The sequence below is a fragment of the Asterias rubens genome, chromosome 10 (genome assembly GCF_902459465.1).
Source record: "Asterias rubens chromosome 10, eAstRub1.3, whole genome shotgun sequence".
Taxonomy (NCBI): Eukaryota; Metazoa; Echinodermata; class Asteroidea; order Forcipulatida; family Asteriidae; genus Asterias; species Asterias rubens.
Genome location: NC_047071.1, coordinates 17,189,730 through 17,203,326, shown reverse-complemented (window position 1 = coordinate 17,203,326; position 13,597 = coordinate 17,189,730). Strand labels below are relative to the sequence as shown.

The window sequence follows — 13,597 nt, the reverse complement described above, 5'->3', positions numbered from 1 at the left end:
GATACGGTTAGTGCGTTGGATACGTCATTCTTATGACGTCATACGCTACTCACTTTCCGCTATACGTGCAGACGACACTGCTATCCTGCTTGCTACACGTATGTAGGCTACAGATAGCTAAACATATGCGTATCCGTTTGCGTGCGAAACTTCCCTAATTTGTACCAAAAGGTTGGTATTTGCTCTCGGCAAACACAAGAGTGCATTACAGAAGAAACTGCTAGTATCATTTTGATTTCGTATACAAATTTCATCTCCTTTTTCCTTTTAAAAATGAAGGGTGACATTTATTATTTAACTCCAAAGCTCATTTGTCATTTGTTCTTTTTCCCAAAATGTCTTGATAGCGAAGCGAAAGACACATCAAATAAAAATAAACTGCAATGAAGGACCACGTGAGTATGTCTATAATGTTAAATAAATTGATATTGATGATTTTAAAGGTTACATTCACAAACTTTTTATGAAAAAGCAATGAACAAATTAAGTTTTAGACGTGGGAGGAAAACCCCTATAGGAAAACCAACTCAGTCAGAGGGACTGAAAAACCAAATTCACATGCAGGACTTCGATCCGGGGTTTCGAACCGAGGTCCATATAGGTGAAAGGTGGGTACAGCAACCAGTGAGCCAACCCAACTGCCCAAAGGGCTATTAAAAAGACCTCTGTCAGCAAACAAATTATATATTTACTGAATAATAATAATAATATTAATATGAAGCACGTATATAGCGCTCTACGGAGAACAGAGCGCTTTACATGAGACAATGACAACAACAGAAAAACAAACAAACTAGGATGGGTGGGGAAAAGAAATGTCTTGAGGAGGCTTTTGAATACAGGCAACGAGATCGCCTCTCTCATACCCGCGGGGAGCTCATTCCATAGGCGAGGGGCAGCTATGGAGAATGAGCTATCCCCAGCTGAAAATAGCAGAAAGAGACGTAGAAAGGAACATCAACCACATAAGTGTTATTTTTAAATGTATCATACTGGAAAGTGCATTACTAACATATCACTCTCAAAGATCATTAAAACAACAATTATTTATCCATAAAAAAAACTCTCTGCTCTTTCTATTTTTCAAAGCCAAAGTGACGGAGCCTGATACGGAAGAGGATTCAAATGGTAAGTTGAGCAGTGACCAAACTCACATGGTGACATCTTGGATTCGCCATTGTGGACGTCAGGGTCCTCGACAGTGCAATGCAACGTGTTTCTCAAACAATGGCCCTTTTCGAAAGCACGGCTTCGACTTCGGCTTCAGGCTCCGTCCTCTCGTCTGAAGCGCCGAGCGCGTACGCAAAGCACGCGCAACATTGTCAAAACAACTGCAGGGCCAAGCTACAATCCCGGCCATATCTCGTTGGGCCCCCCTGCCCCCCTTTCAATGTTGGTTCCAATTGCTGATTGTGTTCTGAGTTGTGTTCTGAGTTACAGTCCAATTGCTGATTGTGTTCTGAGTTGTGTTCTGGGTTACAGTCAACATTGAGCGGGGGGCGGGGGACAAATGTTTTTAATGTGAATGGGAAGTGCACAGGGAATCGTTGTATACAACGTTAGGAAAGGGTGGCCCAAGCATTTTGGCCGGGATTGTAGCCCGAGGAGCCGAATCTGGAGCCGCAGCCGTGGACTCTTAAAGGGCCACGGTTTAGCCACAAAAACTTCCCCAATGCACGGACAGCATGTTTTTGTTCTTTTTGTTTCCTTTTTGTTCTGCTGTCCGTACTCTCATTTCCATACCCCCATTTCTTTTAGGTTGTAGAAATTTCCACAATGAATGTTCCCAGTGGAAATCCGAGGGCGGTTGTCAAAGCAATGCCAATTGGATGAACAGCAACTGCCCGAAGGCTTGCGGCACCTGCCCCGAGCCCCCGCCCGAGCCAGTTGACGGTTTGTATTAAAGATATCCAAATAATGTAAATTGTGTGAGTTTACAGGACACAGAAAGGAGACTAAATATACATGTGAAGTTGAAGAGAGAGAATGGTAAAATATTGAGAGAGGTCAGGAGTCGACAGTGAGAATTCAGTGATCTAATTTATGGTGAGAGAATGTGTGCTACCGATGACGAGTTAAAACAAACACTTCTCGTCGAGTGTGTGAACCCAAAAGTGAGAAAGGGGATGGGAAATGGTTACGTTTGCAAAGACGTGTGTGCTTAAAACTTGTGATTTCTGCATCAAGTGCCGCTGTGGCAGGATATCCTTTCCCCAAACGGCGAACTGAATACACACTTCACTTATCCTGATATCGCCCTCTTTTGAATCTTCCTCCCAGCCCATGTTAATATTCCATAATATCGGTTACAGATTTCCCTAGGATACCGCACTCACTTTTTGCTTATAAAATAAATTGCTAAGCAGCATTTTCTAATAAACAGCTTCATGAAATCGGCCCAGATAGAAAAATAATCCCGCACAAACTGGAGATAAGGACGCATACTTCGAATAAGTTGAATGTGAGATATCTATTGCTTTCATTTCTATATGGATCTAGTAATACTGCATGCCCATTTATAATAACTGATTGTCTTTTAACATCATGCATGCATCATCATATAATATCAAACTTTTTAATATTAATAATGTGATATCAGAAACGAAACAACTAAAGGCCTACCAATAAACGTGCGCAAGGAATGACAAAACAAGTCTAAAATTGGAATCCAGGGGCCAATTTCATAGAGCTGCTTAAAGCCATTGGACCCTTTCGGTAAACAGTGATGTCCAAGGCCCACACTTTGTGTACCACAACTTCTATATCAAATAACAAACCTGTGAAAATTTAGGCTCAATCGGTCATCGGAGTCGGGAGAAAACAACGAAAAAACCCACCCTTGTTTCCGCGCGTTTCGCCGTGTCATGACATGTGTTTAAAATAAATCCGTAATTCTCGTTAACGAGAATTTATATTGTTTTGCTGTTTTCTCAAAAAGTGAAGCATTTCATGGAATAATATTTCAAGAGAAGTCTTTCACCATTGCCTTCTGTAAACCCTGTAGGTTATTTGTAAATCTGTGAATTTTTATTTTTTTTTCTGAACCGAAAGGGTCCAATGGCTTTAAGCAAAAAATGTGCTTAAGCACGAAAATAGCTTGCCTATTTTACACATGTTACTGGCAAAAATTTCATGCCACATACATTGCTTGTGACTGGTATTTAATTTAGCTATTGTTTACTTAGCATAACAATTGAGCGGAGTCTTAGCTGGTAATCTGATTTTACGAAGCAAGGATTTTTTTTCTTAAGCAAAATTTTGTGCTTTTAAGCACAATATTTTGAAGCAGCTCTATGAAATTGAGCCCAAATCTGAGGAGGTACATTGAGATCTTGGCACGTCCACCTTTGATAACACCAGGTATCGATTTCACAAAGAGTTAGCACTAGTACTAACTTAGGACTAGTCCTAGGAGATATTAAAAACGTATGGGTAGTCCTAAGTTAGGACGAGTAACTCGTCCTAACTCGAGATAAGACTAGTCTTAACTTTTTGTGAAATCCAACCCTGGAGTTATAGATTCCAAAGAGCTTATTGGAGTAGCATCCTTGATGCGAGAGAAGTAGATCAAAGAGCATGACTAATTAAAAACTAATACAGTATTTTTTAATTACCAGGCAGACATTAAAAGTATTCAAATAAAAGCATGATATTTCTCATCCCTGCACATCTTCTGTTGCCCGAACTACAAACTAACAACTAACATTGATGGCAAGCCTCACTGAACAGAGCGAGACATTATAAATACCACATTCAAAATGTCCAGAAGAGCTTCCAGAAGAGTGTTTGGACACAGATGGACATTGCAAAGCATGGAAGACACAGGGGAGATGTGAAAATGATGAGGACTGGATGATGCTATTCTGCAAGAAGAGTTGCAATTGGTGTGATGGTAAGTTCAGACTCAGATTCAATTCACATTTATTTTTATACTGACAAAAACCAACAGCATTATATAATGCATACCAATCCAGGCGCGCAAGGGCTGGGCGCCGCCATGCGCTGCGCGCAACTGCTGGGGTGTCTTTGAGCCTAGTTTTGTGCACAAAGACACGATAAAATCGTTTTCATTTTCACTTTTTTATGGGAATTGAATGTCTTCCTCGACAATCTATGAAATTTCCTTGATATGGCTACTCGATATAACATCGTACTACATTCTTGATAAATTTTTAAAATTAAGCAGAAAGTAAAATATTGAAATTCTGACAAAATACCTTGCCGATGTAATGCATTTGTTAGCGACTATTATGCAGTTTCCGCGTCTTTGACCCCTAACTCGCCTAAGACAAGCACCTTTTTCAAGATGATTCGGCTTATATTTTGTTGCAATTATTTGTGGTCAGTGATCTACATTGGTATCTCATGATGTCCTGTTAAGGAAATTGTGTCATTCGTTGAGGAAAACATTTAATTTCCATAAAGAGTGAAAAGACACATGATTTCCTCATGTCTTTGTGCACAAAACTGGGCACATGTACACCCCAGCAATGGCGCGCGGTGCTAAACACTTGTGCGCACGGTGCGCGTCGGATCGGTCTTATGGCGACAGAGTAGTTTAAGGTTTAAAAAAACAGTATGGAGGCCGATTTGATAAGCCGAGGCTTGTAGTAGCTTGTAGTAATCAGCCTGTGGACAGACAGAGACAAGATAAACGGAAAACGGAAAACAGAGGACGTACGAATAGGAGCAAAACAACGTACAAACAATATATTTGGTTTATCATTATTTTGTTTCATAAATTTCATTTATTGAGCCTATGACTCTCAGAAAAGCGAACTTAATCAGTACAGTAGCCTGGAACCGAACGGCGGGAAGACAAGAAGAATTTTTAAGTTTTTTAAATGCAGAAGAAAAATCCCAGAAATTTATTCCGTTTTTGAAAAGAGTTAATGTCTCACTAGAACATATGTGAATCTGAAAAAGACTTCAGGCCAAAAGCCTTTCCCGGGCATCTAAAGCACACTCATTAATATGTTCGACAAGGGTGTTTTTTCTTTCATTATTTTCTTGCAACTTCGACGACCGATTGAGCCCAAATTTTCCCAGATTTTTTATTTCATGCATATGTTAGGATACACCAAGTGAGTTTTTGCCCATTAACAAACGAGCCCAGTGCCTTTAAGAAAATGACCGACAGAATATGGTTACTTTTATTCAGACCAAGAAGACGTGGAGCCTACTGATGAGTATGATCAAGAAGATGCAGTCGCATCTTCCTCCTCTGTGGTCGAGGATTGTGTTGACAGCCATTTCCTATGTCAGGATAATGCTGCAGCAGGAGAATGTGTCACGAACAAGGACTGGATGCAAGAAAACTGCCCTCTCACATGCAATCTTTGCCCTGGTAAATCATGAAAGTTTAGATATGAAAAAGAATATACTTTGGTCACTTTCTAGCACCCGAAAATTGTGTTTTCATCAGTAATTGTTTTGACCATATCTAATTTTAATCTTACGTTCATGATTCCTTGTGACTTAAATCCAAGTGAACTTTTTACTTAAAATCGATTGTCAAGTTCATCACGAGCATGATCCGACAAGAAAACACCTTCATGAAAAATAATATTAAGCCTTAAACTATCGTCGTTTGCAAACAAGACAGCAATTTGTTTTGAGTTCTATTTACATATATATTAATCATATTTTAACACTTTGTACGATTGTTTCACAGGTTCAGAAACCAACACTACAGAAGTCGAAGATTTAGAAACAACCACCACTGAAGTCATTGATTTAGAAACTACCACCACCATGGATGTAACAGAACGTCCACAAGAGAACAACAAAACTGGAGGCTGTCTGGACACTTATACTTTCTGCCCCGAACTGGCCAGTGAAGGTGACTGCGAGGCCCGATCAGACTGGATGGCAGTCTACTGTCCTGTCAGTTGTGGCTTCTGCAATGGATCTGCAGGTGTAACTGCAACGACACCCTTCTATGATCCTCTATGCGTGGACAGTAACATCTACTGCATGGACTGGGCTGATGTGGGAGAATGTGAAACAGACTATGAATGGATGGGTCTCAACTGTCCAATGAGCTGTGGTTGGTGTGACACTTCTCTTAGCACTCATTTACCGCCTACGCACGACCCGAACTGTATGGACACAGATACGTTCTGCATTGAATGGGCTGAAGCTGGTGATTGCGACACCGACCCTGACTGGATGCATCCCAACTGCATGAAAAGCTGCGGTCTCTGTAACAGCACCTACCCAGTGAGACCAACCCCAACATCTGAGTATGTCTATGAACCGAACTGTGAGGATACAGACCCCTTGTGTCCAAGCTGGGCAATACAGGGAGCATGTTACTTCAATCCAGCGTGGATGCTCCCCAACTGCGCCTACAGCTGTAACTCATGTGACTACGTTGACAGCAACGACACCCAGCTTGATCCTGGTCCGGGTATAGCAGATGGAGAGTGTAAAGACACACATAAGCTATGTCAAGAGTGGGCTGGTATAGGTGGATGCTACTCCTACCCACAGTGGATGCTTGAGAATTGTAGAGTGAGCTGCAATTTGTGTGAGCCTGAGAACTCCACTGACTCAGATATTTTATCGACCAACACCACTGAGATGACTGAAACCACCGAGTCACCAGACAGCGACTATGCAGACTCTGTCAATGAGGTCATCGATTCCAGTGACTCATGGGCAGAAAGTCAACTTGGGAACCCATCGGAGGACGGTCCCTCTGAGAATGAGTTTAGCGAGTCAGTTTCAAGCGACTTATTTGATGAGGAAGGCTCGACAGAAGCCAATGACGAGGCTGCATCTCAAAGTGAGTTTGACTATGCGCAATCCTCTGAAGCGGAAATGACTGCACCACACAACAGTTATAACTCAAACGAAATTCAAGAATCTGATATCTCAGAAACGCAAAGTGAAATTTTCGAGGATTCACATGGTGCGATTACCAATACACTACTCAATGAGGCAAATGATCGACATTCTTCTGAAGGCGAATCATACACAAATAGTGAAACCAATGAACTTGAATCTTCAATCCTCGTCACCCAGAACCAACACGGAGCAAATGAGGTGCCATCCACAGAGACCAACCAACGGGAGAACATAAAGCCCACTGAACCGACCTCACATACACAGCGCCAAACAACCACATCTCCTACATCCTGGTCATCCTCTCTAACTACAACAAATGGTCAACAAACAGGCGTAACTGGGACACCAACCAGCTCAAGCTCAAGTTATAGGCCATCAGAAACCAGCAGCTTACCTTTAACAAGTACATCACCCTCATATGTATGGACCCAATCAGTAGATACAAGTACAAAGAATGAGGTTACTGATGAGTTACCACATTTGTCAACTACAGCTTCCTCAATAATGACGGACTCATTTCAGACTGAGAACCAGACTCAAAGGGAAGGCATCAGTTCATCCACACAAACCACTGTGAACTCAACAAGTGAACCTATATCAGTTTCCACAAATGAAACTACATCAGTTTCCACAACCGAACCTACGTCAGTTTCCACAGTTGAACTCAAATCAGTTTTCACAACACAACCTACTTCAGTTTCCAAAGGTGAACCTACATTAGTTTCCACAAACGAGCCAACCTCAATCTCCACATTCCAACCTACACCAATCTCCACAGACAAAGCTACTTCCTTCTCAACAACCCAACCTACAAGTGAACCAACATCAATTTCGCCAAGAACTCAAATCAGTACAGTCCAGCCTGAAGTGATAAGCACCGAGCGACCAACCACAACCCCTCCTAGTGTCTGTGCTGACAAAAATAAACGCTGTCGTAAATGGGCATCCAAGGGAGCGTGTACCAAAAAACCAATATTTATGTTGAAGAACTGCAAGGTAAGCTGTGATGCCTGTGATAGTGGAAACACTGCCACGACGGTTCAAGAGCCAGACCAAGATATCATTACAACCACCTTAACCTACACAACAGTCGCTGACACTACCGCTTCCTCTTTCCTAGAAACAACACCACCTACTTTTGTCGATGTGACACACTCGCTGAATGAGGTTCTGCCCACTGATTGTGCGGATAACAGTACTTTATGTCCGTTGTGGGCATCTTATGGTGGTTGCGAAACAAATCCTCTCTACATGCTCCCCAACTGCAGAGTAAGTTGCAACTCGTGTGACTATGTCTTCATCGAAGATGAAGGGTCAGGCTTGGAGATTAATACCTCTGTTACCAGCGAAGATAAGTGTGAAGACGCTGTAAAGTATTGTACGATATGGGCGGGAGAAGGAGGATGTAAAACCAATCCTAGCTGGATGTTGCCAAATTGTCCAAGGAGCTGCAAGCTGTGCCACGATGGAAAAGGTAATTGGTTATTTTAAATAATTTAATCTCTGAATAATCCTTGATAAACACTCTAGATAAATCCTAAAATGCAAACATAATATAGCTCCTTTGAAACATAATTGTTAAAAGAACTTTTGGGTGTTTAAATTTTAATCACAATTTGCAAACCTAATACAACTGAAATTGGCATACTCTGTGTTTCTCAAACAATGGCATTTTGAGCAGATTGTTACCACTTTGGGATCAATATGGCCAAAAAGCATCAAAATGACCCAGAAATGAGGTAAAATGATGCAGAATCCGAGTTAAATTCCCCTTATTAAACCGCTTTCCGGGTCAGCCTGGGTCAGCCTGACCCAGAAATAGGTCAAGGCCCCTTGGACCTAGAGTCCAGGTGAATTCTGACCTGACAGTTTGTAGAGTGTGGCATCCTCACGTTCTCCACTCTTTTAACCCTCCAAACTAACAACAGAGCCTGAAAGTACACCGTCTCCACAGCAAACAAGTGAACCTGAGAAGACAAGTGCATCATCTGAGGAAGTGTCTTTAACGCCAACAATTGCATCACAAGAGTCTTCATCATCACAATCAGCAGAGACCACACCCGGGACAAGTTCTTCCGAGGATGAGACGTCCTCGCTTACTGAGCTGACAACATCCAAAACTCCACGGGAAACCTTGATCCCCTGCACTGACGGACACACAAGCTGTGAACGCTGGGCTGAGATTGGAGAGTGCGAGAAGAACCCACAGTGGATGAGGTGGAACTGCAGGGATAGCTGCAAGACCTGTGAGGATCTGATAACGGGGTGTTTCGACTCCAATTCTCAATGTCCGGCTTGGGCTAATACAGGAGAGTGCGAGGCTAACCCAGATTGGATGAGAAGCAACTGCAGGAAGAGCTGTCAAACCTGTGATGAAGACTTCAGTGGTAAATCAACCCTTACAAAAACACATTTAAGAATGTTATAGGAATCTTATGCGAGTCAAAGAAGTGACCAAAAATCTATAAGATTCTTATATGAATCTTATAGGAGTCAAAAAGGTGACCCAAAAACTATAAGAATCTTATATGAACCCTATTTTAAATCCAAGAGTAGTTAATAGTATTTAGACATTTCGCCTAAAGATATGATTGTTTTGTAGGGACACGGGTTATGAATTTCATTTCTAGCAGATTTTTTAAAGTATCAAAGAAAGAAAGGAACAGTAGCAATACGTGTAGATCTAACAGCACCACAGTGTTACCCTCAGGAATCTACACACGATTTCCATACCCTAAAAATGAAAATGTGACAAAGTCATACATACTGATTGGTTAGTGCAACTAACTAAAATGAGCAAACCTCACAAAGTACAAATCAATCTATTGGTTAATTCTTCCCAGTTCAGAATTCGACCTGGCTCTTTTCACCTGGCATGCTTGGTGTTCTAGTAGTAAGTCATTATTATGTAGAATGACGGGTTGTGAATTTGAATCCAACCAAGTAGTGACTTTTTACCCCGCATTGCTAAGGGAAAGCACTGAGTTAACAGTGCTTATCGCACTTCGGTGTAGGTTGGAACCAAACTAATGAAGATTTGTTTCCTTTTTTTCTACAGATGATGTAAGTGGCTGCAAAGATGGTTATGATCAATGTCCACAGTGGGCCAAGGACCAAGAATGTGATTATGATCTGGACTTCATGAGATCAAACTGCATGAGAAGCTGTGGACTGTGCAATAAGGACCGAGGTAAACCACAACAAAAAGCATGACCTTTTTTTCACCTTAAAGGAACACGTTGCCTTGGATCGGTCGAGTTGGTCTATGAAAAGCGTTTGTAACAGTTTGATATAAAATGCATATGGTTAGAAAGATGTTTTAAAAGTAGAATACAATGATCCACACAAGCATGGCTCGAAATTGCACGGTTTTCCTTTTACCTCGTCGACTAACATGGCCGGCCATTTATGGGAGTCAAAAAGGCTGACCGTGTTAGTTCGCAAAGTAGAAGGAGAACCGTGCAATTTGGAGGCAAATTTGTTTGGATCATTGTCCATATGCATTGCATAACAAACGGTTAAAAACGCTATTTATAGACCAACTCGTCCGACCCAAGGCAACATGTTCCTTTAATTTCCACAGACAGTGAATTGAACTAAGGGAGTTGGCCTAAAAGCGAAATATTGTGGGGTTATTTTTTTTTTAGTGTATAACATTTTACCTTTAGTTATGACCCAAACACTCCTAATTACCAACAGACAAAATTGGAAAACGAAACTGTTTATCTTGGTCGTTTGCAAGAAACTACTAATTATGTCTTCACTATTTAACTCGATTGTGTTTTTTTCTTTTTTGTTTTGATTGTGCTTTCTTAATTTGGTTAAACTGCTCTTTTTTGTAAATTTACTTGCAACTCGATTGATTTTTAAATTAAAATATTAAGCCATTGATTAAGTGAAATAAAATATCAGTGACATATCTTTAATAAAAAAAACACACAAGGATCCTATATTTCAAGAAGAATGATGAAAATAGCGTAATTTCCCAATACTATCTTGCATTCAGGGTTTTTATTTTTCGAAATTGCAAAGCCCTCGGACCTTTTTAATAGTATGGTGTTACTTTTACAGAGCCAAAAGAATGCAAAGATCTGTATGTGAATTGCACCTCGTGGGCCAAGTATGGCGAGTGTGATAGCAACCCTGTGTGGATGAGGATCAATTGCTGTCAGACATGTCTTGAAGACTGTGAGTATATGTATGGTTATATTAAGTAGGATTTGCATGGTGGAAATATGATATAGAAAGGTTTGCGGTTACACCATGTAATGACTATCTCTAATGAATTGGAGTGGTTCTGAAAAGAACCGTTGGTTTCAACTCGACGTTTCGATAAGTAAGCTCTGATCGTCTTTCTCCAGAAGACGATCAAAGCATACTGATCGAAACGTCAAGTTGAAACCAACGGTTCTTTTCAGAACCACTCCAATTCATTAGAGATAGTCATTACATGGTGTTACCGCAAACCTTTCTATAGGTATATATTGTTTCCTATACTATATTTTGTTACACAGCCAACAGTACAATTAATACCAATCACAGGGCAGATTCTTCAGTTTTAGGTGTGGGAGGAAAACCCCAATTGCGAATACCCAAACAATAACAGGATGAAAAGAAAACTTGTCTTGTCTTTGTGTCAAATTTACCGGTGGCCTCCATGGAAGGTATCACATTAATTCCACACTTTCTTAGCAGGTATTATGCACAACACATGTTCATGAAAAATCTCTAATACAGCCAGCTGAGCATTTTGCGCAATCCATATCATTAGCTAACTTTTTAGACAAAGAGTAGTACCCTAATTTTGGCCCATGAAATAAGTAATTGAGACATAAAGAATTTTGAAAACCCTCAAAGAAGCTTTGTTTTTGAAGTATAAGACCTGTTCCTTTATAACACCATGTAAAAACAAGGTGCTGTGGTACAATGCTGTATTTAGGACATGCAATGTATTATATATGATTATTATGACCATTATTTTCACTTCTCAAACAGTACCCACCCATTGCATTGATGTATCTGATGACTGCGTATCCTTGAAGACGGATGGTGCATGTCAGTCTGATGAGGAATGGATGGTTGAGAACTGCAGAATGTCTTGTGGTGCCTGCAACAGGACTTATCAGTTTGTAGAACGTAAGTCAAATGATTACAGGTTGTGTCACAACATTGGTCAGAGTGGAAATATACTCAGTGAAAACTCAGGGCACTGACTAATTTCTTTAGTCAGGCCAACCAGGGAACTGGATATAAAAGTGGGATTTTTACTAGGCTTCTGTGCCAGTTTAACCAATTTCGGTGTCATTTTACTACAGACTTTGGATCATAAGTTGTGGTGGCTCTAAAAAGAACCGCTGGTTAATAAATTTGAAGTTTTTATCAGCATAGTTTTATAACAAGCTCATGTGCAATCTTCTTTGTGTCCACATCGAACATTGGGGATTCATCTTCCACTTATATCTTCCACTTGGATTGGGCATTACTTGCATGAAGTGTATGTATAAGACTGACAGAGAAACCCAAACATCTTGGTATGATCAAACGAAGCCATTCATTAGATCATCTTCAATTCACCATCTTATTAAAATGATCTTTATAACTGTTTGTACAGCACCAGATCCATCGACAGAGTGTCTTGATGTTGCTGACTACTGCGCTGAACTAGCTCTTGATGGTGAATGCAAGGCTGATCCAGAATGGATGAAGGACTATTGCTGTTACTCGTGTAGCATTGTACCCGAGGGTAAATATTATTAAGAAATAACAGTACAACCGTAAACTCGCGAGTACAACCATGTACTCTGTTGACAGAGTGTTGGCTCTAAAATGAGCCAGTTTGGTCTTGATGTTTCAAACAGACGTATAATCTGCCTCTTCTTCAGGAGTCAAAGTAAACATTTTATCAAACTGTTTGCTACAGTATTGTACCTACTCCTAGCTGCAGGCCTGCTGAGTTGAGAAAACGCATTTTCAGGGGTGTGCATGGCTTGCAAAGCCACATAATAACTTAGCAAAATTGTTATTTTTGCACCTTACAGCTATATGTATAATGCACTTGAAACTTTTCCAAGTTTTGTGCAAAACATCCACAGGCAAATCAATCAGGTGCAATTAAAACCTAAGACCTTTGCATTCCTAGCGCAGATGTATTATCCCTAGGCCGTGGAGCTAGCCTGATGGCTAGAGGCAGTTCAAATCCTTAGCGGTGGGTACCACAACGATTTAAAGGGTATATGTACTTTTTCCTAACAAAACACGCAATCCACAGATTTACATTAAACTTACACAGTTTGAAGATTATGATAGTAGAAAGCTTCCCTTGAAATTTTACTTACTGAGGTGCTGTAGTTTTTGAGAAATGAGTAAAAGTAATAATTTTTGTCTCAGTTTTAGCATGTAAAAACGTATTAACCAGTTATGCTATGGTTTTGGTATAACATCATAACTGGTTAAGGGGATTTTACATGCTAAAATAATTTTGGTCTCATGAGACCAAAACTATTTTGTGACTTGTTTTACTAATTTCTCAAAAACTACACAACCTTAGTTATTAATATTTGAAGGGAAGCTTTCCACTATCATTATCTTCAAACCCTGTAAGTTTAATGTAAATCTGTGGACAGTTTGAAAAAGTACCCAAATCCTTTACTAGATGTGAACTTTAGCATCGGAGACAAAGAATATGAGTTGGGTTTGACCCTTGCATCAGTGTAGGGGTAAAAACCAAATCAAATAATTATTACAA

The 13,597-nt window shown here is 40.4% G+C and overlaps 1 protein-coding gene across 1 annotated transcript in view; it reads left to right on the top strand.

Moving 5' to 3' along the window:
* The window catches only part of LOC117296096, a 37,014-nt gene that overhangs the window by 20,150 nt on the left and 3,267 nt on the right, over nucleotides 1-13,597 (top strand). The window contains exons 14-24 of the mRNA XM_033778967.1: nucleotides 348-395; nucleotides 1,090-1,128; nucleotides 1,759-1,893; nucleotides 3,767-3,892; nucleotides 5,162-5,347; nucleotides 5,675-8,326; nucleotides 8,781-9,239; nucleotides 9,911-10,042; nucleotides 10,924-11,040; nucleotides 11,848-11,988; nucleotides 12,464-12,595. Of these exons, the coding sequence (XP_033634858.1) occupies nucleotides 348-395; nucleotides 1,090-1,128; nucleotides 1,759-1,893; nucleotides 3,767-3,892; nucleotides 5,162-5,347; nucleotides 5,675-8,326; nucleotides 8,781-9,239; nucleotides 9,911-10,042; nucleotides 10,924-11,040; nucleotides 11,848-11,988; nucleotides 12,464-12,595 (4,167 nt within the window). The remainder of the gene's footprint in view (nucleotides 1-347; nucleotides 396-1,089; nucleotides 1,129-1,758; nucleotides 1,894-3,766; nucleotides 3,893-5,161; nucleotides 5,348-5,674; nucleotides 8,327-8,780; nucleotides 9,240-9,910; nucleotides 10,043-10,923; nucleotides 11,041-11,847; nucleotides 11,989-12,463; nucleotides 12,596-13,597) is intronic.